The sequence below is a fragment of the Tetrao urogallus genome (genome assembly GCF_951394365.1).
Source record: "Tetrao urogallus genome assembly, chromosome: 1".
Lineage (NCBI taxonomy): Eukaryota > Metazoa > Chordata > Aves > Galliformes > Phasianidae > Tetrao > Tetrao urogallus.
Genome location: NC_136813.1, coordinates 116560363 through 116587809, shown reverse-complemented (window position 1 = coordinate 116587809; position 27447 = coordinate 116560363). Strand labels below are relative to the sequence as shown.

General features: G+C 42.3%; 1 protein-coding gene across 1 annotated transcript; it reads right to left on the bottom strand.

Annotated features, from left to right (window-relative positions):
- Positions 1 to 520: 520 nt before the first annotated feature.
- On the bottom strand, positions 521 to 25637 carry YBX3 (Y-box binding protein 3; the record flags this gene model as incomplete). Its single annotated transcript, XM_079541410.1, has 9 exons — positions 521 to 1033; positions 1745 to 1845; positions 2423 to 2594; positions 8567 to 8661; positions 14278 to 14400; positions 14710 to 14799; positions 19579 to 19612; positions 21555 to 21618; positions 25400 to 25637. The coding sequence occupies 8 exons, from the start codon at positions 25635 to 25637 to the stop codon at positions 1780 to 1782; spliced, it is 882 nt and encodes a 293-aa protein (XP_079397536.1). The 3' UTR covers positions 521 to 1033; positions 1745 to 1779.
- Between the last annotated feature and the right edge of the window lie 1810 nt (positions 25638 to 27447).

The window sequence follows — 27447 nt, the reverse complement described above, 5'->3', positions numbered from 1 at the left end:
AAAATGGAGCAGGTGGAAAAATTTCATTGTTTTCAGGTAAGGAAAACTGTAGAGACTAATGAAATGTACTGCCATTATTTGGAACTTTATTTGCTAGAATGAGGTAGCAGCCTAAGTCTGGGCAGAGAGAAACCTATAGGCTTAGATTCTACTGCTTCAATAACAAAAACCTTGGAAACCAGAAGGGAAAGATATCCCACTAATCCACTCTGGATATTACAAACAACTGCTGCAATATAGTAACAGAAAAACCTAAAATCAGAAATGCAGAGAGGGTAGTGTAGTGTTACAGCTCTGTTGTCTAATTACCTTGCAGAAGCTGTTCTTGTTTTACAGTAGCCATAACTAACCCAGTCAAGTCCTTGCACATGTATTATCCAAGCAGTGTTTTAGACAAGACATATCACTGCATATTAAGAGATGCAGCTCATTTTCACATGTAAATACTGAAGCAGCAAGATTAGAGCATGAATGATTTTAAAGGTAAATATAAACAAACACTTCAATGGATTGGTTTTGGTAGTTGAAATCACTTTTATTTGCAAGGAACGTCACCCATGCTGCACAGTTTCAAATAGATCTTACCAAGGAAAGCTGAAATTTCTCCTCCCCATGTCCTGAAGTGAACAGGACTGGCACAGAAAAAAAAAATACTCAACACACCTGGGAGGTCTAGCACCAGCATCCAATAAAGAAAAGCATTTGATTTCTATTTCAGTTCTTTCATTGGGTATTTTCCCCTTTTCAGTTTGATACCAAAAGAAAAACTGAAAAAATTCAACACTAGTGAAACATTGAAATTCTAAACAAGAAAAAAACCCACAGTTGCTCTTGAAACTGGGGAGGTTGCTCTTTCCAAATCTCACTCTTTATGCATCTGTCTTGCAGGCGTTCCCTGGATCTCAGCTGCTGGTATTTTTTTTTTTTTTCCTCCTGCTTTTAGTTCTGATGTTTTGAATCTTTGCTTTCATCACTGTTGCTTATTTATTGCTTGAATGTTTCTTTGGTGTTATTTCTGAGTTATACAGGACACCTGTTGAAAAAAGTCAAGTTAAAAAAGCAGCTTAAAGTTTTGCTTTCTTAGTGCAGAGAATATTCTATTCTTATTAATGGCAAGATAAGCATGACCAGCATATCTTATTTATAAATTGAGTACCACATCTTCCTAAAGCACCAACTCATCAACAGATGGTATTCATGAAGTACATATATATATATATACACACACACATACATACATATACATACACACACACACACACAGAATCACAGAATGGCCAGGGTTTGAAGGGACCTCAAGGATCATGAATCTTCAACTCCCCTCCACCACATACTAATACTAGACCAGGCTGCCCAGGGCCTCCTCCAGTCTAGCCTTGAACACCCCTAGGGATGGGGCATCCACCACCTCTCTGGGCAGACTGTTCCAGCACCTCACCACTCTCATAGTAAAGAGCATCCCCATGATATCCAAACTAAGTCTTCCCTCCTTCAACTGAAAACCATTTCCCCTTGTCCTGCTGTTATCTACCCTTTCAAAGATTAGAGTTACCTATATAGATAAAGCAAACTTTACTTTGTGACAGACACAGACAGATGCAGAGGAAGAAATTCCTTGACTCACCTATAAAAGGCTTTCAGAAGTTACTACAAGTATCTAGCCAGAAATATAGATATGTGACAACATGCCAGGAGTTCTAGAAATCCCATTTCACTCAAAAAAGATACTAGCTATGCTCCTTACCTGAGGGATAGTAGAGGTGCCTGCAGAACCTGACATTACTCAGCACCACTCTGCTCAGTCACTGGAGCAGGATTTTCAGCAGGTGTTTCAGCCACCTTTGTCTGAGACACAAAGACAATAACATTTTTGTTATAGGTAAAACTGAGCAAGTCCCTTCACTGTCCAATAGCAGGGTTTTTTGTTTTTGTTTTTGGTTTTTTTTTATTAGTCAGCTCTGACATGGAGAAAACCACCTTGAATGGATAGGATAGAATAATAAAGTCTTCTCCTCACTAAGGTGAAGTCTAATTACTAACGGTTAACCTAAATCTAGTTTGTGCAGTTCAAAAAATTGATCTGGAACTTTCAAATCCATCTCCTGTCCTGGAAATGGATAGTTTCAGAAACAGTTGGAAACAGAGCTGGAAGATAAGGAGTTTCTTTCTATTTCAGAGGTATTTATTACAGTCTGACTCCAATTGAATATGAAGCAATTTCTATCCCACTGCTGGTTTCATTTAAGGTAAGCTGCTCAAACAAGTCCATAAGAAACAGGCAATTAAGCCAGCTACCCTTACCATCAACTTGCCATCAGTTTTCTGTAACATACCGACAGACTTGTCAACCCCCCCGTCCAAACCTCTTAGCACTCATCCCATCAAAACTCAGCCTCTGCCACGTGGCCAGGAGCATGCTTACCTCTTTCCCATCCTGAGCTGGTGTGTTGGGCGGACGAGGCCGACGCCGGTAGTTGTATGGGCGCCTATACCCACGGCGAAGTGGCTGCTGACTCACAGCGCTGGCCTCATGCTGGTTCTCTTTGTTCTCAGCCTCTCCAGTGACCGGGGCAGGGCGTGGACGCAGGGGCCCTCTTGAAGAGGCAAGAAAGTGCATATAAGTACAAAAGTAGCCTGAGACTGTTAAACTAACTTAATTTCAGCCCAGCAAAATCCTCACCAGCCAACTACCACCTTTCATAGTTTAGAATGCAAGCAAACAATTCCTTTGGAGTTCCGCTGTCATACAGTTCAAGGGAAAGTCCTAGTTCATTGAGAGACATGCAGTCTGAGTGTTTTCACTGTTGGGATTACAACAGCATGTTCTGCTGCCTGCTCTGCAATAAAAAGGTAGGTCAGCCCCACTCTGCTCAGTCTGCTCAGAGAATTGTACCACTGAACCACCAATGCCTTATCCATTAGGCAACCTGGAGTGCCTTGGCTCCCCATGGCTCACCATATTGATGAACTGTTCTCTGAACTGTTGACTAAGAGAATTAAAAAAGAAAACAACAACAAACAAGCCAGTGACCAATTAAGCCAGTCAGGTTGCACTAGTTACACAGCCACCCAGCCTTATAACTGAATGCCACAGTTCCCAGGAAATTACACTTACACTTGACAAGTTTGAATATCCACAAACAGCTCACAAGTAACCAATGCAGTGTTGCCTCTCTGACCACAAAGTATGCATCTCAAGTAAGTGACCTTCAGCTCTCCACTGGAAATGCAATGCTTTCTTGGGTACTTCAGGAACAAAGATTACTTAATGTATTCTGTTCACAATAATGTCAGAATATGGCTAGAAGTCACGGCCTACTATCTTGTTCCCAGTAGATGGCTTAATTAATCCACAGTTACCCAGTTTCAAAAGGCTATTCAGATTTCTCAAGGAAAAAAAACCTAACAGAAACACTAGTATCACTAGATTTAGGTATTGCTTGCACTAACATGTACTGTTAACCTAAACAGAAACATAATTCATTGACATTGGAATGTACATATTAAGCTACTTCTTACAGGAGGTAGCCCAATGCTAATGAGGACTTTCAGCAGTAGTTCATACATATCAGATTGCTACAATGTCAGTATTATCTACATTCCTGCAGTCCCAGATAATGTTTGTGTTGAGGATGACTCTGTTAAGTGCTAGAAAACATCAGAGGGGAGAAGGAAGGCTTATAGTTGTAGACTCAGCACGCATAAGAGTGTTAAGTTTATCTCCGCATGGAACATGTCATTGCAATCAAGGACCACCCCGTTATTCCTATGAAGTTCAACTCCTTCTTTCTTTTGCATTATTCTTTTGCTCCTTCCTATCTGCTTCCGAGTAAGCATGCAACAAAGAACTAGAATTGTACCCATTTCATAGTTCATCTACCCAAATCCAAAGCTGGAACCTGATCTCAATAAGCTATATAAAAAAAACAGACCAGATGAGGAGGACCAACTAAGGTATGTTTATGGCAGACTAATGCAATTCTGCTCCTTAAGAGTAGTCTCCATAAGGCATCACATTTGTCACATCCTCCAAAAGGAAATGATCTGATTTTTTGTAACTTATGAGCTTCAAGAAGTTTAAAGAAATTGGGCAATACCTCAAAATGCATAACAGTCAGAGGATGGGTATTTCACACGCTAATATTTTTAACTATATTGAGTCACTCAATTATGGAATCATTCCTTCAGCATGGAGGGCTGAAACTGGAGTGGTCACGTCAGAATTAATAATAGAAAATTAAGGACAGAAATATAGAAATCCTATACTAGACAATTTACAGGATGACTAACACAGGTGACTCAGCAAGTTAACTGCTTATCGCACTGGAAAGTATTGTGTTCATGTAAAATCCAAATAGCTTTTAGGTTTGTTTTTTTTTTTTTGTTTTTTTTTTTTTTTTTAATAATTTGAAGTCCTACTGGGTCTTCAAGGACCCCTTTAACCCAGTTCCATAGATCCCTAGGGAAAAGCAAGGATAAAGAAGCCTATTTCTCTTTAGTCCCCTAATGTCCAATTGTTTTCCACTCTGGAGATTTCCTCAGCTAGATACAGTCTGCCTATTTAGTGATATTGCAATAGCATTCTCTTCTTGCTATGTGACCCACACCACTTAAGCTTACACAAGCTTGTATTTCCCCAGCATCCTGCACCAAAAAGTTCTAACTATATGCTTCAAACATAACGTTTCTCAACATGTCTCTCACTTCCTTCATTTGATGTCTCCTCATAGCTTATTCCTATGTCAGAATAAAATAGAAATGAAATAATGGAACTTCATCTAATCTTCCCACACCACTCACAATTCTGAAAGCCTGGGAGACAACAGGACCACAGGTCAAAGGAAGAACACTTGATGAGCACAAATGAGTTTTAGCCACACCAGGCAGTAAGCCAGTTTGTTTAAAGGCCCAAATTAAATGCCTCTATGCAAACATGAAGTACGGAGAACAAGCACTCATGTTCAACAAGCCCTGATCTTCATGGGAGACTCTGACTACTCTGGTGTCTGTTGGAAGGACAGCACAACAAGGCATAAGCCATCCAGGTTTAGAATGATCATGGCTTCTTTCAAAGCAACAGAGGAGTCAAGGAGGACAGGTGCTACATCGGATCTTGTTCTCACCAACAAGGAAGGCCTGGTGAGATACATGAAGCTCAAGGGCAGCACTGCAGTAAGACTAGGGGGAATAGCTTCAAGTTGTGACAAAGGAGATTCAGGTTAGACATCAGGAAATACTACTTCTCCAAGGGATTGATCAGGTGCTGAGACAGGCTGCCCACAGAGGTGAGAGTCACCATCCTTGAAGGTGTTGAAGAAGTGTCTAGAAGTTGTACTGAGGGATATGGTTTAGTAGGAAATACTGGTGATAGGTGGATGATTGGAGTGGATGATCCTGGAAGTCTTTTCAAACGCTGATGATTCCATAATTGGCTGTAATGACAACAAAATGGTAGAGCCCAAAATGATTACGGCAACAAGGAGGGCACACAGTAAACTCACTGTCGCTCAGGAGAACAGATTTCAGGAACTTGCCTGGTAGAGAACTAGGGGATAGAGCCCTGGAAAGAAGAGAGGCCCAGAAAAGTTGATTAATATTCAATAATCACCTCCTACAAGCTCAACTGCAAGGCAACTAAAAAGAAGTCAGGCAAAAAAAAAAAACACAAAAAGCTCCCAGACAAACCTAAATACAAAAAGGAAATACATGGAGATCAGAAACAAGGATGGAACTAACCTGGGAGGAACATAATCATTGTCTGCACAGCCAGGGGATCAGATTTGAAAAGCAAAAGCCTTGAAAGAACGGAATCTGATCAGGGACATTAAGAACAACAAGAAAGGCTTTTAAGTATGTCAGTGATAAAAGGAAACTAGGGAAAAATTGGGCCCTCTTTGTAAGAAAATAGTAGGAGAAGGCTGAGGTACTCCCTGATTATCATTTTTTTCCCCTCGTTAATCTTCACTGGAAAATGCTCTATTCACACTGCCCAACTCCAGAAAACAAAGAGACTGGAAGAACCACCCACTGTAGGAAGAGATCAAGTTTGAGACCATCTAAGCAACCTGAAGTTGCAGAAGTCCACAAGACCTGGTAAGATGCATTGAAGGATCCCAAGGGAACACTAGCAGATGAAGTTACTAAGAAACTATCCATTGCAATTCACAGAATGAAGTCCCTTCCAACTCAGGCCAAAGATCATCTAGTTAAAATCCCCCTGCCACAGAAGCAGGGTTTCCAACCAACCTGGCCTTGAACACTTCCATGTATGGGACACCCACAACCTGTCTCAACAGCTTGTTCCACTACCTCACTCTGTGATAGGCTCCGCCTGGACATCTTATCTAAATCTCCCCTCCTTTAGCTTAAAAGCATTCCTCCTTGCCCTATCACTATTTATCAGTGTAAAAAAAGTCAGTTTATCTCCTTTTTAATCTTCCTTCAAATACTGGAAGGCTGCAATAAGGTCTCCCCTGAGCCTTCTCTTCTCCAGAGTGATGAAGCCCAGCTCCCTCAGCCTGCCTTCTTCAAATCAGAGACATGGATCACTCAGTGGATTAAAAAAATAATAATAATAATAAATTGCAGTCACACTCAAACAGTTGTAGTCAGTAACTTGATGTCAAGGTGGTGATCAGCAACAGGGGAATTCCTCAGTGACTGATATCAGGACTACTCACATCTTTGTCAGTGGCACGGACAAAAAGTACACCATCAGTAAGTTGGCAGATGACACCAAGGTATGTGGTGTAGCTGACACTAGAGGGAAGAATTGCCTTCCAGAGAAATGCTAACAGATTTTCAAGGTGAGAACCTCACAAAGTTCAACAAGGCCATGTAAGAAGTCTTACACATTGGTTGGGACAATCCCAAACATGAATACCAACTAGATGATAAGTAGATTGACAGCAGACCAGCCAAGGACTTGGGGGTGTGTATGAGAACTGTTGAATCACAGCATGAACCTCTGATTGATCACCTGAGGCAAGCACTGAATCAGCTGCAGGAGCACAGGTGAAGGCAATTCATCTGTGTGAGCACAAGTGGAGCCTGGCTCCACCTCTCCTAGACCCCATTTAAGGGCTGACTGCCACTGAGGAAGGATCTCTTTCTGGAGATCACTCCCTTTAGAGTTTTTCTGTAAGGCCAGGACACAGGAGAGCATTTTATTTCTGACTATCCCTTTCCACCATGATAATCTTTCTAGCTATACAATCTGTAGATACCTGTATATTTGTTAGTTATACAGGGTGTTAATGGATGAAAAGATAAACATAAGGTGGCAGCATGTTTGCAGCCTAGAAAGCTAACTGCATTGAGGGTTAAATCAAAAGAAGCACAGTCATCAGATTAAGGGAAGTGATTTTCCCACTCTGCTCTTGCAAGACCCCACCTGGAGTACTGGGCTCCTCCCTGGGACCTGAGCATAACACCATGGATGCTCTGGAACAAATCCAGATGTGGACTATGAATATTAACAGTGCTGGAGCACCTTTCCTGTGAGGAAGGGCTGGAGCTGAGAGAGTAGGGATTGTCAAGCTTGGAGAAGAAAAGGCTCCAGGGATACCTGATGTTAAACTTCCAGAATCTAAAGGGTAGCTTTCAGAAAAGATGAAGACAGACTTTTTACTAGGGCATGCAGTGACAGGACAAAGAATAATGGTTTTTTAAAAAAATAAATAAATAAATAAAATCAAAGAGAGTAGATGAAGATTAGATTTAAGTAAAATTATTTTTTACTGTGTGGATGGCACTGGAACAAGTTGTGTAAGGAGGTTGTGAAAGCCCCACCCCTGAAAGTGTTCAAGAACACCAGACTGGGAGTTTGAACAACCTGACCTAGTAGGAAGTTCCTATCAAGGATGTTAGAACTAGATGACCTTTAAAGGTGCCTTCCAATCCAAACTATTTTATGATTTTAAAAATCTCTCCCTTCCACCTCCGAGCCTCTGCCCTTGGGCGCTTGCAATTGCAATACTGAAAACCCTCTGTGTATCTGATGTTCGGTAGGGGACAGAACATGACTTCATTTTTCTCCTGAAGAGACAGGCTCTTTTGTACATACAAACAGCATCACTGCTTAGACCTAGGCTTGAGTGATACAACCATCTCAATCCTGGGTACACAAGCAACACAGTGCTAGACTACTGACTGCAGTCCACAGATAGCTTTACAAAGCACATCTTGACCCTGCAGACACTGGACAACCTGCCCCATGTCAAGCAGGATCTAGATAAGTTGCTTGCCTGAAGTACTATAAGAATTCAAGCTGGAAAGACATGGAACTTCTCACAGCTGAGCAACATATTGAAATGAGTTGGTACAGGATACAAATAACTTTGCCCTTTCTTGATCTGCTCCTGGAAGTAAGTAACACACAATTAGATCAAGCAAATTCTACAACTATTTCCTTATTCCTAAAAGTTACACATTCCTCCTGGTAATTTAAATGCTTCCAATTCTCTCTACCACTTACATGTACTCAAATGTCTGGGAATTCAGCTTTTCACTCTGCAAGCTTTTATAGACTACACTTGCAATGACAAGCAAAGAAAACAGCACAAACCTGCGATAGCGGGGACGATAAGTAGGATTCCTTTGGACTTGCTGATGAATTTGTCCTCCTTCCGTAACCCCATCCTTGATTTCTCCCTCAACACCCTAAAGCCAAAATAAAGCAAACAAAATAAAAATCAGGGACAGATAGCCTTACTTCAGGCAGTATACTGACTGTATAGCCCAGAGACTTGAATATGAGCTCAGATAACAGTAAGCCTGTACAGAAACCCCAACATACTAAGCCAAAGCTTTTATTTTGGCAAAGAAAAGATCAGGGGCAGAACAAGAGTTAGCTATGCTGCTCATGTTCCTCATAGTGAGGGAGAAAGCCACCTATTAGTGCATCCTCCCTGCCTCAAGGGAAAGGTAAAGAACCTGTCAGATCTCCCCAGTACATACAAAAGTAGGTTTCAAGACATGACATTGAATTTCAAAAAAGATAAACTATGCAATGGAAAAGCAGCAGTTGACCTGGACACTTCTGAATTTAGAAGACTGAAAGTTGTCATGCCAAATACTGCTAGACACTACTCTGACTTTATTAAGTAAAATCCTCTTTCCAAAAAGAAAACACACTGAGTTCAAAGACAGAAGATTACTGCATCATGTCAAATACTCAGCTCATACATTCACTCAATATCAGCCTTTGAGAGACTCTCTCTCTAGCTGAAAATTGATAGAGTTGTATTACAGCATTCTCTTTTTCCAAAAGATAAGACACTACTGGCATACGAGGTCACCATGCCTTACAGTTCTAGTTTTACTATTCTTTGCTCCAAAATAAAGGATTCAAAAAGAGACCTGGAAACAGAATGCTTTCTGCATCTGATTCAGCATGTAACAAAAGCTATTTATTCCCAATGCATTCTGTAGCCACTTAAGAATTATTTGAAGAAAACACATTTCTAAGCATTATAGTGTTTGCCTTACCACTCTGGCACTGTTTATATTAAGACTCTCTGTTCTATGCAACTTGACAGTTAAAATCTGAGAGGAGAGGTCAATGTCTGCCTTGCATAGTGAAGCATGTGTGCTAATAACAGTTCTGAAGTCTTGGCATTTCCTTTCCATAAAGGAAGGATGTGGCTATTCAGTCTGGGAAAGCACAGACGTGGGAGACCAAAGAAAAAGCACTATCTGAAAGCAAAAGTAGTAAAATCAAAGCAAATATATTACTATTTCCCTTGTACTATGATTCTGGGTAAGTTTCAGCACAATCACTGTTCCCCTTCTCCAGGATTTCTGACCAAACAATTCAAATTCTAGTGCTGCAATGTCAAACATATGAAAACACAAAAGCCTAGAAGGTCTTGACTAAGGGACCAGAGGTTAACAAAGCATCAGCCAACTCAACGGTAAGGAAGAGTGCAAAGTCATGACTTCATCAGCCAAAGCTCTCTTATAGCACTGGACAATTAGTATTAAATTCACTGCTCTTTAAAGATAGTATTGAATTCCAACGTCTTTAATAGCACAGCACAAATGCATTCCTCCCCACAGAATGCTGCATTGAAATCTCAGATAAAGAACAGTCTCCAGCTCATTTAGTGACAAAAAACCTTGATAAAGCTTTTACTGAAAAACAATACAGACACTGTTTCCCTGTTCATTTTGAATCGGATGTTGATATGTGAATATTTTATGTGGGCTTGTTTTAAGTAGCTAGTTGAAAACATGAATTACTTAGCCCAGAAATATCAGCTATTTCCTGCATCCTCTACAGTATCACAAAAGTTCAGTTAGCACATTCGTATATCTAGTAATTTCTCAGATCTGCCAGTTTGAAGTAAAGCATGCTTCCTGAATAAAGCTGCTATGCTGCCAGAAGTCACTAAATACAGTTTAACCAGAAAACAGAACCTAAGCTTTAAGATTGCTTTATTATACTGACAATAAGTTACATTTATTTACTACAAAAACTTCATTGGTACTATTAAAAGCACCAAACTCGCAACATATACGTTATCTACTACATGATACACTTCACATTCTCCACTAAAACCTTCCAACTCTACATCCTACCTTTTAATAATACACTAGGTCATCGTAAAAGATGGATGTAAAGAACTGGTCAGCTTCACTCACATTTTTGTCTCTGAAGGCTACCAAAATAGGTAAGCATGCTGTATTATCCCATGAAGACACTGAGTTTTAATCCCTCCCCTGAACAGAATGTCTTTAAGCATAACTGTAACCACAAGGAGTTTTTTCACCTGTCTCTTCAATTTCATTCATTTTTATATTTCTTCAGATCATTCTCTAACTTTCATACAGTAGTACTCATGTTTTCACATTCTCTCTACAGGAAACAGCGTCAACCTTTAAAATGTTTCCCAAGAGATTTTACCTGATCCATGCATAGAACTTCGTTAGTAATGCATGCAGTACTTAAAAGAAGATATCATCAATTCAAGGTTATTTCATGATCCATTGCCTGTAATAGTACTCTGATTACACCTCCATGTCACATCTACACTACCACAGTTTGTGGAAGATTGCAGCCTCTTGTCTTCAGAGAAATTGAAGATTACAATACAAAAAAAGTACTGCTTTTCACAGAACTCCCCAAACAGTTCAAAAGGTCCATTAAAGCTGGTGAAAAGTCTCAGGTTGCTGAAGATTCTCTTCACCCTTCAAAAAAATCCATATAGTTTTGAATATACTAGGTCAAGTAAGTTATGTCTAGAGTACAGACATTCGAGCTAGCATGGCTAACAGAAGATAGCATCTAGCATACTTCCCAACGCTCATGGAGTTAAACAAGGAGAAATCAGTCTTGACTAGAAGAGACAGACTAGAAGGTTGGACTGGACTTGTTAAGTGACAGCAGTTAGAAGCTCTAGAAGGCTGGAAGTCACCTCAGTATGTTAAAGCTGAGTGTTATTACAATCCATAAACTACTGTATTGATTTTTCCTCCCCTCAACTCTTTTTTCCCCCCCTTTTGTTAGCAGTATCAGCAACATGGCAGCTGAGTTACAGAAAAACCTTTCACCTCTGTAGCCCAGTACATCAGAAGAACAACAGGCATAGATACAATGGAGTCTATTCCTTGAGGTGCTCTTTAGACACAGAAGGCTGAGTGTACTACCAGTAACTTAAATTTAAGTCTCAAAAGTGGTGTTATTTCCATCTAACTATCTTACAGGACTCACACAGAGAGGCACCACCTTTATTCTCTGTGAATGGTACCTTACAGCTCAGACATTGCTAACTTTTCTACCCCTCTGCAAATCAGAAGAGAAGGTAAGGAAGTGTCATTAAAGAGAAGCTTCTTTTGAAATATAGTAGAACTGCAGTTCTACTGCAAACTGCCAAATGAAGAGTATGTTAATTGATGCAAGAAATTTCCAAAAATAAATGCTAATTGCTTCTGATGATTCAGTCTACAAGCAATTGATCAAAACCAAGCAAACAAAGCATGACAAGATTTGGGTAAGTTAAGAGTGGTTTCACTGACCTACACTAGGACAATTCAGAGACAGTCCCTGCAGAGAGCCCCTTGCAGTCCCTAAAAAGATCTTACCAGAGTAGGGCTTTGATTTGTTCAGGCAGCTAATCGACAGGTTGGTAAGAAAGCCCAGCAGAACTGGTCAGTCCTCACTAGCTGAGAATGCAAGAATTGCCCAAAGAAATATACACAAAGTTTAGTACACATAACTGCCCACTTCTTTCTCAGAACTCTTGACTGAGCTCATCTCTGACAGTGAGGTATCACTCAAGCAAATCACATGCATCCAAGTTTGTGATTAGGCAGCACACATTTAAGAGCATTCAAGGAACTGGCCACTATTGTATTTGAAAAGTTACAGCAATCATGGAGCTCACTTGGTTATCTGCTAAAGGCAGGCACATTAAGGGATGGTACTGTAAGAACTCCAACATCTGACAGCAGAACAGAATCTACTCTTAAGCTCACAGATTACCAACTCTAAAGGAACAATGCATTGTTGGGCAGGCTGAACACTCAGAGGAATCTTAAACTGAAGAGGAAGACAAAAAACTTCATGAGCAGTGATCATCCACATGTTTTGAAGGCTACAATTCTTCCAGAATCATCAACTGCTGAGGAAGACCAGTATGCTTCTAGTTTTAAATATATAAAAATATTAATTTTTACATATAAGAGGTCTCTCTCTCAAGATTTCCAGGCCCCAGACACATAACCATTGAGGTCTGCTGTGTTTTGGGTACCAGTCTGAGGATTTAGATATAAGCAAGTGTAAGGAAAACAATATGGAACCACAATTTTGCTCCCAATCTTGCTCCATATACCTTCAAGTATTGGAATTTAAGTGTGTTATACTGTCACATGCTAGTCAGAGTTTAATCTTAATGAGTTTCCATCAGATGTCTAAGAAAACATGGCTCAGCACAAGAACCTACAGATTGAATGTTCCCCATGCCTGAGACAAGCCTCACACAATCATTCTTCAGGCAAAAGGAAAAGAGCTGCTTTACGTACTCAGCAGTGCAGAGGGGTGTTAAAACCCTCATATGCTTGCTCATTTGAAATGTGAAGCAGGTCCCAGACAATCAAATACTATAACTAAAGCATTCACTAGACAGTAGAATGAGATTTTAATTTCAGCAGAGCAAAAGGAAAAAAAAATTGATACTAGAACATATCTAGTATATTCCTCATTTCTAGTTTGTTAGCTCATCAACTCTTAGCTCTCTGCTGCATGGAATGAAAGCGTAAGCTGCGAACTATCACAACAAAGACACACTCAGAAATAAAGTATCAGTTACCATCACCAACTTCTAGCAGTCTACAGGGCTTCATTCAAAGAACACCTTTCACATATTTAAAGTTTGGTGGTATCTAACAGCATTAAAAGAAAATACTTCAACAGACAAGCATCAACAGCTAGGCTATAAAGAAGGATGCCTACACAGTGGCAACTGCAGAACAAGATGAAGAGAGTTATGTTGCTTGGATGAAGCAAGACTTTCATACTAGAACACCACATTCCTGTAAATGATGATCAGACTCAACTGTTAGAAAAAAAATATTGTCAAGCCTGCACTACATTCAAGTCATTGGATTACTCCAGGCACCAACGCAGCAAAAGCACAAAACAGATAGTGGTAACTGTCAGAACTACAGCCACCTATCACTTAGTGAGACCTCCCCACTGCGAAATCTTGAAGGAAAGCTTTCCAAACCTATGCACAACTGTTTATAACATGTTTAGATAGTCAGTTTAAAGAAAAATGCATTTTTATACTGCACTGCTGCAGACAGAGTTCTATTAAGGGATGCTACGTGAGAGTAGCAACTAGTTTGTTAAACTACTACTGTGCCATACAAAAACAATGAGCTTTTGAAGAAAAAATTTTCTCTACTCAACCTTCACAAGTGATTATTACACTGCTTACTTAGGTCACTACAAATACTTCCTCCTATTGCTTCATGTAAAGGGCATGGTTAACTGCCTAGGTATCTTATTTCTCCACAAGCAGATATCCTAACACCCAGAAAGATACTTAAGACAGTTCTGGAATGGGATGAAAAGAAAGAGCCTACCAGACACCCAGTAACAGAGCTATCACCAACAACATCAGTGATGTGCTGGAAAAAGCTAGAATATTACTGAGAAACACTCACAATTTAATTAACTTGAGTCAAACCTGTAGCTCCCTCTCTTGAGAAAATTAGAATTACTATGGAGGTAGGATGACCATTGTTGGAAAAAAAAAAAAAAGTTACACTTACACTTCGAGGTGGCCCACGGCGTCTGCCAAAATAGCCACGTCGATAGCGGCGTCGGTCTGCAGCATAGCGGCTGCCTTCTACAGGAACTCCATCTGGCCCAGTGACATTAGCTGCTTCTGCACCCTGGAAGTTAAAAAGTGTAAGCCATGTGTATGGAAGAAGAGAGCCAGGTACAGCAAGAAGGGGAAGGAAGATAAAACATGAACATGTTATGCATATAACATCATTTCCTAGCTATCCAGATTCCTTCCTCACAGGTCGTGCAAAAGCAAGCCTGTTATTCATAATCCTGGTGTTATGGAGTGAGAATGTGTCACCCACCACAGGGATTAATACATTAAAAAGACTAGATATACAGCAAAACTTGTATTCTTCTGAGAAGTAACACTGAGAACTCTGTTGGATCACACCTCTTTGCCACAGTAATCTCACCTTCTCTCCCTCGACCACATCAAATTCTACAGTCTCTCCATCACCAACACTGCGCAGATACTTCCGTGGGTTGTTCTTCTTTATAGCAGTCTTTAAATAAAGATACAGAAAGATACATTAGTTCATTTCATTCCTTCAAAGCCTCGTGGATGAGGAAAGAGTAGTCTTTCTGCTACAGTCTCAAAACCACATACCAGAATATATAAGATACATAGATCTCTCTTTTCACAGAATCTCCTTACTGAGTCAAAATTTACCCCTTCAATACTCATAAGCTTACAAAATAGCTGTTGCCCCAAGATGCCTTCTCTCAAGCCTACAGCATATCAGGACCATTCTGCATGAATTCTCTATTTCCTGCATGCTCTACCAAGATAGCAACTGCAGCAATCATTAGGAGACACACGCTGAGCACTACAAAGAGTGTAAAAATAAAGAGCATTTTGGAGGAGGTGACATCAACAAAAAGATATTTTGGCAATCCATGGTAACTAAAGAATTACTGTAACTCTGAAATAATAGAAATAAGCATTTTACCTAAGCACTGTAAGGGAGACCCCAGAAAGTTAAGCGAGTCCCTACTTAACACAGCAAAACAGTACCAGAACAGATTATCTCAGACATCCCTTGCAGACAAACACAAAAATGCTATTAATGTCATTGTTTAGACCCCCTTGGTATTACCCTCAATCTCTAAACTCACAGAAACACTTGGGCATCCACTGTTGATAGGCTGAAAATCATTCTAGGGTGATTTCCAGTTAGAGGCATGCTTCTAGGATTCCTAAAATGCATTAAGCAACGCAAAGCAAGGCAAGGCTACTGTCAGCTCATTAAGTAAGGGTTTACAAACTTAAAGAGACTGAAGAACACTAAACAACACATATACTGAAGATGTCAATATACTGAGCCAGTAATTTATTTTTTTTTACTGAAGTACTCTTCAGTTAAAGACCAGTGTACTTTAAGTTCCCTGATACAGGTGTCTTGTTAGCATAAATGAGGTAGGTACAGATCTAGTACTTAGAAGTACACAAATCCCACTTATAAATGGGGTACAAGGCAAAAACAGAAAGTCATAAGCAGTTTAGAAAAAACAGGCCAAATGAAGAACAGCCAAGTTGTTGCCAGTGCATGGCAACTATAGTCATTCTATCAACAGTAAGAAATATTTTAGTCTATTGAAGTACCAAATGAAAAATTCTAGTCAGCTTATAGTTCAGCTTGACCAGTTTAGAAAAGACACTTCTATTTGTTGATGAAAAACCACCCCCCTTCCTTTAAGGCAATAGGCCTGGATGTCCTTGTAGCACTGCAGCTGCACATCTAGACAGTTATTCTCTGCACCCCGCAGTGTCCCTGAAGAACGTGAGAGCATAGACAGTATTGATACCAAAGCAATAAACAATCCAAGAACTTTTCTGATATAGGAACAGAATGAACTGCTCAAGTACATTCTTTTGGGAAACACGAGAACAGGCAGACTCCCACTGTCCAGTACAGACAATTTGCTTTCTTGCTAACATATTAGTAACAGCCCATTACTAAAACCACCTGGAATTGTTAGCTTTTCAAAAAAAGACATACTCATACTAAAAATTGTTATCTTACAGTAGATTGAGGGTTTAATTATTTCACTTGTATTGAAATAATTGGCATGACCTCAGCAGACTTGTGCTCTGCATGACATGTCAAGTTGCATTTTCAAGTCCTCTTTCTTGCAAAGGGGGAAGAGAACTAGAAAGACCCCTTTTCAACAAAGGGCATAATTAAGATAAGTAAAGCTACTCAAACTTTCAAGAAAAGTAATGGAAGATAAATTCAACAGGACTTCACAACTACTATTTCAGACTTATGTATAGAGACTTCAAGATTTAGAATTGCAACTGGATAGAAGATGGAAGCTATTACTTGGTAGACTGAGTTGTTTTATGAAGGCAACCAGGAATAATTCTGAGTACATTCTAGAATTCAGAGTAGAAACCATATGACTTTCCTACTGCTACATCAGCAGTAGGTAAACACTGAAGAAATAAGAGGCCTGAACTTTAAGCTTGATGAAAAGACTTTTACTCCATATACCCAGAGAGGAGAGAATGCTGTTCTTCCTGCTGCGGTTCATCACCTGCAGGCTTAGGGCCTTTGATTCAAGGGACAGATGTTCTGTATTAACATAGACAGCACTGAACAATAAACTGAGATCTTTTCGAAAGGGACACTGATGAACAGAAGGCTATGACAGATTTCAGTTAGTTCAGTCCTCTGTTTAGAAAAGTTCTTCCCACACAAGATATCACATCATGTTTACATCCAGCACTGTCACAGTGAAAGCCACGATCTGCCACACCAGTTACTGATACATCTGTATTAGGCTGCACTATAAGCACTGTAATGTAAGAGGAACACAGATCAGTTCAGACAAGAAAAAGAAAGCCATTCATCTCATCCGCTGCACTAGCTTCGTCTTCACTGCCTCTTGATTCCAACTCTCTCATTAACTTCTCTGGCTGTGCATACTTTTAATAGGGTTAAACTGCAAGACACCCCAACACACTCCACCAAGACAGCACCCCACACGAGCCAACTGAACAAAGATGCAAGCAAGACAAAGCTAAGTAAGACTCTCCCTTCACCATACTACTGTTTGGGTCCTCTGCAAGACAAAGGGTTAATTCAAAGCAAGCCATGCATGTCCTAAAGCGAAAAGCATTTTAATCTGTGCTCAGTTTATAGATAGCATCCAATAGCCATACACTGAGAATTAACCCCCTATCCTGATCATGAGACCAGGCTGTTTCCTCCTGTGTGTGTGTGTACACATGGGCAGTGGAGGGGGGTGGTCTCTGTTCAATTAGGTCAACCTTATTCTTAAAGGATTAGCTGTATAATCCAGCCCATCCCAAGCTGGGTGCAGGGGAAGTGGAGGAGGAGCTGCATATGCACTAACCACCAAAGACAGGGAGCTCCCAGCAGGATGTTTGCAGAGGACTCATTCTCCTCCTTCACAGCCCAACAGATCTGGCTCCCCCACCCAAGAAGGGCTGTCCAGCACTAAGCACTGGCCACAAGGCCCCAGGAACAAGGATCTCCTTCCAGCACATTACAGGAGGAGAAAGAAGACACATCACCCCTTTATACCCTCACTTTCTGCTGCTGTGTAGTAAAACAACTCAAAACAGAGAAGCTTCAGAATATCTGACTGCAGCTGAGGCAGGCTGTATCTGGGAGAACATACTCTGTCATGCAGAGCCCAGAGGCAAGTTAGCATGCAAGCTCACATTGGATATATGTGGTATTTCTAAAACATCAAGCCAGTTTTGCATTTGTGTTTGTGTCTAGAACATCTCGTCTTCTGTGGTGGAGGGAAAAAAAAAAAAAAAAAAAAAAAAAAAAAGCAAAGTTCCACCATCAGTTTACAAAGAGTTAAATAATCATCTCTACAGATATAACAGCACAGAGAGTAGCTTGCTGCTGGCCTTCATTGTTCTGAAGCCCTCACAGGCAGTCTTCCCAAAGAAAATGATGCTCCATGTAGTTTTTGCCATCAGAAGGATAGCTGGATATCCTCACACAGATCTCAGGGATACCTTGTTTTCAAGGCAGTTTTACAATGTTGCCTATGCAAAATATATTTTGTTACAAGAACTTGTGTATCAGCACAATGGCAGTGTATCTAGAAAAAGATACACATCTGAATCAGTGTGTACAAAACACATTGTCATTAAAGGAGGGTAACTGTTAACAGTTTTGTTTATGAATTAAGACCTCTTGAGAAATTCATATACACATTGAGAGCTCTCACTACTGTTCTACTAACTGAATTAGGAACGCATACTGAGAACATGGACTGACACCACCTTCACTTGTCCCAGGCACTAGTCTTACTCAGTTTCATCCATTTTAGGGATAATGAGTCTAAACCCCCTGACTCAGAGAAACAGTTATGATGTCTAGTTTGTGGCTTCATGACTAACTTGACATTCAGCAGCAATTTTAATTACACACGTACATACCCTCTTCTCTCAGTGACCAACTCTGAGGGTAATTTCACCAGCTATATTTCCATGGAGCTACAGAGGACTCTCATGATTTTAACAATCACACAGACAGCAGATCTTCCATATGAGACAAGTTCCAAGTGCAATAATTCACTTGTTGCTAAAGCTTCGGGCGATGCAAAAGCAGATCTAAGCCAGCCAATCAGTTAGCACCAGAATGCAAGCAGCATCCTCTGCCTTCCCACAAGTTGTCTGCGATCCAAGACTCATGATATAAACTTAGAACAGCCCACTGACAGTTCATAAGTTAGCCAATGGCGGGCTGATTGGCAGCCTCTCCCTCCTTGGGCACACTCAGCACACCGCCTTCCACCCCTTCTTCTCAAGAACAGCTGCCTCATGCAGCAACAGCTGATGGCAACCCAACCTGGTCAAAAGCCAGGCCAGATCACTTTCTCTCCAATACCAGGGAGGGCAGACAGAACAGACCCACAGGTTAAGATGGTGGGAAGAAACAAGACACAGGAGGAAAGTGACAAAGTAGAGGAAAATGGGGGAAGGACAGGTAAACAGAGTCATCATCTCCTCTGGGTGTGGGTGGAACTCTAATGTTCAAATTAAGGCAGACACAAGACAGAGTGAAGGTTTGCAGTATCTACTCTTTCAAATATGACTTTGAAAGAGGAAGAAACATATCCTTGTATTCCTCCCTGAAACACATGCATGCCAACTTGAGATATTTGAAGTAAATATTCTAAGCAGCTGCCAAGGTAAGCTGACCCCAGCAACCCAGCTGCTCTAGAAGTTACACTAGAAAATGATTGTAGGCCATGACAATGCTTATCTCTAACTACAAATACCACACTCTTACCTGATGAACAAACACATCTTCTTTGGTATCATTTCTGTGAAAAGAAATGAAAAAGTAATAAGAGTTCAGACTAACAGACTTAAATAGAGATCTCTGACTTCACAAGTAAGGCCTCCCTTCCCCCAGCCCATCACACATCGCCTGGATTCCACACATTCTGTGTTAGGCTATGTTGTCAAGATGCTGGTCTGATTTTTCGAGGATCCTACCTTTAATAGCAGTAAGGACTTCCCACTCTTCAGAGAAATGAGGGAACAGGAGGGAGGTGCCCTATAATTCATAGGGAAGCGTTTTGTGTTGAAACAAAACACTGAATAAGTAATGACTGGGCTACTTGCCTTTCACTATTCCACTATCCCACCTCCCAGAACCTCCACAGTGCCTGCAACTTGATCTGTTATCCCAGAGGTCAAGCAACACTACCAACAGGACTGGCCACAGCTGTTAACAGCTCTCCTTTCAGTGAATCTTAAAGCAACCCTGCACAAGGTGCTAAGAGCATCCACTGGAGGGAGAACCAGAAAACAACTCATATGGTTGTCTAGATTACACCAGCCAGTTCAGGCTCCCACATGCAACACCTGAAGATGTGTCAGTTCTGTGTCCTCACACAACAGGAACAACCTAGATTCTACAGTCTAGTCTGTTCACTTAAATCCCTGCAGAAGGAGCAAGTATCCTTCACAAAGGCTTTGCAAAGACCATATCATTCTAACTTTCCTGTGCTTAGAATAAGTAACTTCAGCTTTGTGAGACAGTTATTATACTATATCCAGCAGAAGGCTCCCCCTTCAAAGTGCTCTGAAAGACCTGACTGAGGAAAGTATTTCTCAATTCAAGCTTTTCTTCTACTTTACAGTGCACCAGATAGTAGCTCCAGATATAGGGCTATAATAAAGTGAGCTTCAGATCCACGGAACAGGACTCTTCTATCCCATTCTAGTGTTCAACTAACCCAAATCTGCATAACAATTCAGGGACTTGCAGGACAAGTATGTATCTTGTAAGATACATGACCTACTGGATGGTAACCCTGCTCATAGCAGGGGGTTGGAACTTCAACATCTTTAAGGTCCTTTCCAAGCAGTTCTATGAGTCTACTAAGTGTTCACTATGCAGGAAACATTTCTCATAAATCATACATTTAAGCCCCTTAACAGATATTCCAGCCTTAAAAGTCAGAGTTCCCTGCTGTTACTGCATCTGAAGTTGGAGGCATGACAAACACCTCTTATAGCTAGCCATTACTGGTGCCATTTAAACGTTCATTTGTATTTAGAGAGGAAAAAACGAAAGATCCCCAAACCCAGGCCTAAAATACTCTCAGTTACATAATATTGAAAAAAATATCAGACATACTTAATCATTTTGACTAATATCATAGAATCACCAAGGTTGGAAAAGACCCACAAGATCACCCAGTCCAAATATCTACCTATCACCAACAGTTCTCCCTAAACCATGTCCCTCATCACAATGTCCAAATGTTCCTTAAACACCTCCAGAGTTGGCGACTCCACCGCATCCCTGGCAGCCCATTCCAGTGCCTGACCACTCTTTCAGAGTGTTATTTCGCAATATCTTAACACACTAGATTCTTAGCCAGAGGTATTCCCTCTCATCTTCCTTCCTCACATCTTAAAAAAAAAAAAAAAAAAAAAAAAACCAACAACAACAAAAAAAAACCACACAGTCACAAAAGATAATACAGCTCATTAGAACTGTAGCATGAGTAAACACGAGAAGCAATTAACAGATCAAATTTATACTGAATTTAACACTATATTTTCATCCCACACATACCACTGAGCAAAGATTCAGCTCAGAGAAAATCCAAGTTTACTGAATGCCTGACCACTAAGTGCACAAGCTTGTAGTCAGCTCCTTGGGTCACTGCTCGAATGACTAACACAAGGTATATTATCCATACCATGAGTCCTTCTGCAGTATATGCACAACTATCAATTTAAACATACCTGTTGATAAAGCCATATCCATTTCTGACATTGAACCACTTGACCGTGCCAAGAACTTTTGTTGCTGGAAGAAAAAAGTAGTTCAAATAATAATTATAATAATAATAATACAAAAGTGTCACAGAAATGCTTTTATAGCTGCATGTTATTTCTCAGACCAGACCTGGTCTCCTTCCTTAATGCCAAAGATGTACCTTCACCTCCATTTCAGTTTATACTAATGCAGTAGTAGGAAATATTGCTTTCACTTGCTGCATGGTAGCTTCCACCATCTACAGTTAAGTCCACCCCCTATTTTCAGAGTTGGCCATCTATTTTTCTCCTCTATTTTATTTCTTATTCCATAAAGAAGAAATGAACATTTAAACCTCTGATGACCGCCAGTCATCAGTTCTCTTTAGCTTAGTAGCTGTATGTTTCACATCTAGCAGAAAGAAACTGTTTAGAAGTGCTCTTTCACTCAAACATCCCTCCTTTTTGCTTCCTTGGAAACCTGAACTGGCTGAAGAAGCAGTATGCCAAATATCATCCAACAATCTCATGTGAGAAGGGCAGCACATGTTTATTTTTATGTATGAGCTCTCTCTTGCATTGTAAACCCCACTCCAAACAAAAGCCCAACATTTGTTTTCTGTTTATATTCCTTACTCCAGAGCTCTTCCACAAAGTATCAGCTGTAAACAGACCACGCTGAAGCTTCTAGAAAGAAGACAACTTCTTGTCTCACTACACTAAACTCACATCTCATGTAGAAATCAGACTGTAGTGTCTTAAAGGATCTGGTGGAACTTGTTCCACCAACATGTAGGTAGTGTGTGGGAGGGACTCAGTTGTGATGGAGGTAGTTCAACCTCTCCTTTTTTGTCAGCAACTGAGTGGGGACTACAAGATTTTCCCTTTCCAAACCTGCAGGAAAGCGAGGATTTGGAGACCTATAAGTGTTATTTAATACACAGCACTGCTACACAGTTGCAGTATGTCAAACAGTCACACTGCCTAATTTGAACAGTAGACACCTGTAAAGGATCTAGTCAGACAAATGCCAACTTTCTAAAAAAAAAACAAAACAAAACAAAACAAAACAAACAAAAAAAAAAAACAGGAAAAAAATAAGTATTAATTAAAGGGGAAAAGTCTTTTCAGGATAATCTCCAGTTCAGAAGCCTTAGTCAGCCTGCTCGAGGCAAAAAGAAAACATCCTGGAAACAATTACCTTCTTCTGTATTCTTCCCTAAATATTCACAGGGCAACTGCACGGCTAAACAGACCTCTGGTCCTACGCAGCCTTGACATTGATATATGTGCACACCTTCCTGACAGACAAAAAGTGACCTCATCCTCCAGCTACACAGCTACAACAGAAATGTTTGCTGGTAGCAGTCCACTGTTACACTGTTGTTGAGGTCTACTGGAAATAGTAACAGTGCTTTATCACAGCACTTCAGTGAAGATTTTGGTAAGCGTTCATATTTTAGGAGCAAATGTTTATAGTCAGAAAAAGCGAAATCATGGAAGACTGTGATAGTTACTAGAGAAAAAAGGCTGTACCTAGTACAGCATCCATTCCCAGCTTTCCCCTTGTTTTCAAGAGGAGAAAAGCCCCCAAATTTTGCCACTCAGCATTGACTGAAGGACAACAGTTATCACTCTTACAGCAGTGCTTCTAGGTTTAGCTTCATCAGGTCATATCTAGGTCCAGATACTTACTGATATTATGAAGGTACAGAACATAGGCAAGAGTTCACTGCGCTGTGCAAGTTAACAGGGGAAAATGGGGGAGAAGACAATAATAGGCTAATACCACTGATTGCCTTATTTTTTTCTCTTCTCTCAAAATAGCCATGAATATGTTGGCCTATTCAATCAGATCAGGAAGAGGATGAGAAGCCTGACAATCTTATGAAAACTCTCAGAGGAGCCAGAAAACTAGCGGAAGGAAAGGTAGTCAAAACTCATCGTACATGGCCGCTGATAAATGCGCACACAGCTTCAGAGCTAGGTAGAACAGCACTCTTCTTTTTGCACAAGCTGTCACAGATTGCAGGAAACCTCCAGCACATTCCTAAGATGGTATACTGTGGAAGTAGTATTCCCCGCCTGTATTAGTGTAACAATGTCCCCTTAAGCATCACCAAGAGGGTAAGAACATTAGACGTCAGTATTATGTTTGATCTCCATGTGACCACAGCTGTTGTTAAGCCTGAGTTGTCATAGTGGAGAGATCAGGCAGGTAGAAGGAACAAGCCCAGAGGAAGCCATAACCAGTCTTACTGACAATTCAAAGAAAGCAGTTAACATGATGAGTCTTATCCCACTGGCAAGCAAAAGCTCACATATTTCCTACGAAATGCTGTGCACATATCAGGGAAATGATCAGTCACTCCTATCCACATTTAAATAGCTTTGTTTTTCTTAATTCAGCAATGAAAAGCACATGAAAGCTGATTTGTCCTTATACCTCGAAGTCAAACACTGGGGAAGCCTCAAACCTTGCTTCCAATGTGATATCTTTTTAAGAGGAGATTTAATTGCACTGTACCATAAGACCTATTACTAGACTACTATGTACTTTCGAGCCCATTTTTAATTGCATCATTTCCTCATGTCTGAGGAAAAAAGCTTGCCTAACATTAAGGCCCATTTGCAGAAGCATCATCATGGGGGTTATTCTTCCTACTAGACCAGGAAAAGCACTTGAGCCTTCACTCCTTCTTTGCCCCCTCCAGGAAATGGTGGGGAGGAAGGTTGGAAGCAGGGGCTTGATCTGCATGAAAACATTACCAAAAACATACTACCAGTTTACTTTGCTAGGCTCCTTGCCATGGCAGTTCCACTGAGGTCTCTACCTGCTCCTTTATCTGTTGCACTAAGATTTCAAACCTTCTAAAGAGAAGATGCTGTCTTTCCCCACTGAAGCTCAGGCATTAGAAGTAAGCCTTATTTTTGTCTTGCTAGCCTCTTAAAGTTAAGTGGTTATTAATAGTAGATTATAAGCAAGATAAATAGGTAATGAACAGCAGCCTGCTTCCACTAGAACAATTTCAACGCAGACTTATACCCAGACCATTTCAACAGGTTGGTCCTGTTTAGCTACAGTTCAAACAGAAAAAAAAAGAAAGAAACACGCTATGCACGTACACGGCTTGAGTACTGAGATAGCAATTCGGCACTTCGCTTTTGCTATTGTGAAAGAAATAATTTTCAAAAACATATATCCAAGAGACATTATTGAAGCAGTTGCTGTCCTTTAAGAGTAAAGAAGTTCTGCCAAGACTTCAGAGATCCGGGCTCACGGTCATCCACGCGTTCTGCCAGCAGCCGATTCCGGCAGTAGGCTCGCAGCCCCGCGCCCTCCCGTACCGCTCCGGGCGGGGCCGGGACGCTCAGCCCGCACAACCGCGGCTTCTCCCTACAGCGCGGAGCGGGCACGCAGCAGGTGCCGGCAAGCCTGCCCCGCCGCCCGCCGCTCGCCATCATGGCTGCGCTCGCTTTCCTCGCTGCCCACGCAGCCCCCGCCCGACTCTCCGCGACGCGGGGCCTCGTAGAATCGGAGGGTGAAGCCGCGCCCCAGCTCCGCGCACGACCGGCGGCGGCGCCGCCCAACTTCGCGCCGAGTTGCGTGCGAGCCGGGCCCCGCTCCTCCGGCGGCTCCCCACGACGCCGCCGCCACCCCGCGCGCAGCCTGACTCACGGCAGCGAGGAACGGGGGGAGGAGCGGGGCGTCCGCAAGCGGGCGGCGGCTCCGCCCGGCCCGGAGCATAGCGTGCGCTGCCGTCAACCCTCCTCCCGCAGCGAGGCGAGCGCGAAGCCGCCACGCGATACCGCCCTACCCGCCCAGCACCCACCGAGCACTTTCTTCTCCGTCTCCCCTGCGGCGGCGGTAGCGGCGGTAGCGGCGGTAGCGGCCGCGGAGCCGGACGCGGCGGGTGCCACCTCGCCGCCCGATGCTCCCGGCGCGGCGCCGCTGACGGGGCTCTTAGGCTTGACGTCCGGAGGGGCGGCAGCAGGGGGCGGCGGTGGCGCGGGGGCAGCTGCGGCGGGCGCCGTGCCGCTAGCGGTGCTGGTCTCCGCCGCCTCGCTCATACTGGTTGGCAGCAGGACGGGTGCGCGGCGCTGAGCAGCTGTTCCTCGGGCCCGCGCTGGGTCTTACTGCCCCTAAAATGGCCCCGCCGAAGTTTTAACACAGTCAGCGGGGGCCGGCGCCGGGACTTGCGCCGCCTCATTAGCATTTAAAGGGGCCGCACCGTGGTCGCGGCTGGACCGAGCGAGCGGGGGACGGCGTGGGGATCGGCCCCGGTGAGGTGAGGGGCGCGCACGGGCGCGGTACGCGCGTGAATGTGGCCGTGCGGTGTACAGGTGGCCGTGTGTGCACGCACGAGTGCGGCTGTGGGTACGCGAGCGTGTGCGTGTGGAGCTGAGCGGAGCTGAGCTGAGCTGAGCACCGCGCGTGTATGCCGTCCGTATCTGTGGGTACCTGCAAGAATCCCTCTGTGCGTGGGGTTGTGTATAGATACATACGCACACGCGACTGCAGTCGAGAGTCCGAGATGTCAGTAGGCGCGTGGCCGTGTGTTGCTGCTTGCTCCCACGCGTGTGCAGACAAACGTGGTCTGGCGGCGGTGTCTGTAAGCACGGCTGCGCACATCTGCCCCGTGCCCTGTATGGGCAGAACGGCTCGTTTTGGACGGGAGTTCGTGTGCTCTCCGTTGGGAACAAACGGCTCGATGAGGTGAGCCTAAGTGTGCGTCCGCGTTGGTTTTGTTGCCCCTGTTTCTTTCCATGCTGCTATTTCCTTACCCGTGGTGTAATCTGCAACCCCTCGAACTTATTTTCATCCCACTGCCGCCTCTTTCCCTTGCAGTTGTGCTTCTAGCTCTCTCGCCTTCCTTCCTGCCTTGACTTTTTTTCCTGCTCCTCCCAGTTTTTGAACAGCCTCCTTAAGTGGTCTTTTGATGATGTTTCTGCTCAGAGAGCACTTTTGCAGTTTGCCGCATAGCCATTGTTCGTTATTCCCTCTGCCTTGAATCTTTCATTCCCTACGAGGTAGGGAACATCTGTTCATGCATCATGCACCTCTGTCTTCTCCACTTTCTTCAAGTTCAGCTTTGCTACTCTGTATTCATGAATGCTCAAAGAACATGGGGTCACATTTGTTTCTCCCTTTGTGTCCCACTTCTTGACAGAATCACAGAATCACAGAATCACAGAACTGTAGGGGTTGGAAGGGACCTCCTGAGATCATCGAGTCCAACCCCCCTGCCAAAGCAGGTTCCCTACACCAGGTAGCACAGGTAGGCATCCAGGCAGGTCTTGAACATCTCCAGAGAAGGAGACTCCACCACCTCCCTGGGCAGCCTGTTCCAGTGCTCCGTCAACCTCACTGTAAAGAAGTTCTTGCGCAAAGTGACATTGACAAGTGGCATTGACAATCAGTTGATAGTTTTCATAACAAAAATAAAGGTCTTTGAAGGAGCTGAATATCACTATCAGCAATACCAACACTGACTCCAAGAAAGTCTCAGGTGTTCCTTGGCAAGGTACTTCTTAGGTCCAAACTTTTTGGCACATTGAGGCCTCATTGAGTGAAGAGGAATTGTCTTGGACTGCATATAATGTATGTAAGTAACAAAACTCCTTTTATTTTTTACTGAAACATTTTGAAAAGGAAAACAACAAAACAAAACTAGTGGGATATTTGACCTTGGTTTTGTGAAACTAATGCATCAGTGTCTGGTTCAATGGAAGTGGATGCAATTCTCAATGAGTTCTTGAGGTATTCATCAAAGATTTTTGATGAAATTTTGTGCTTCCTGCATTTCAGCCTTGACAACAGTTGCTGACAGATGTACATACTGCCAAAAAGTGATGACATGTATAAGGTGTGATTGTGAAG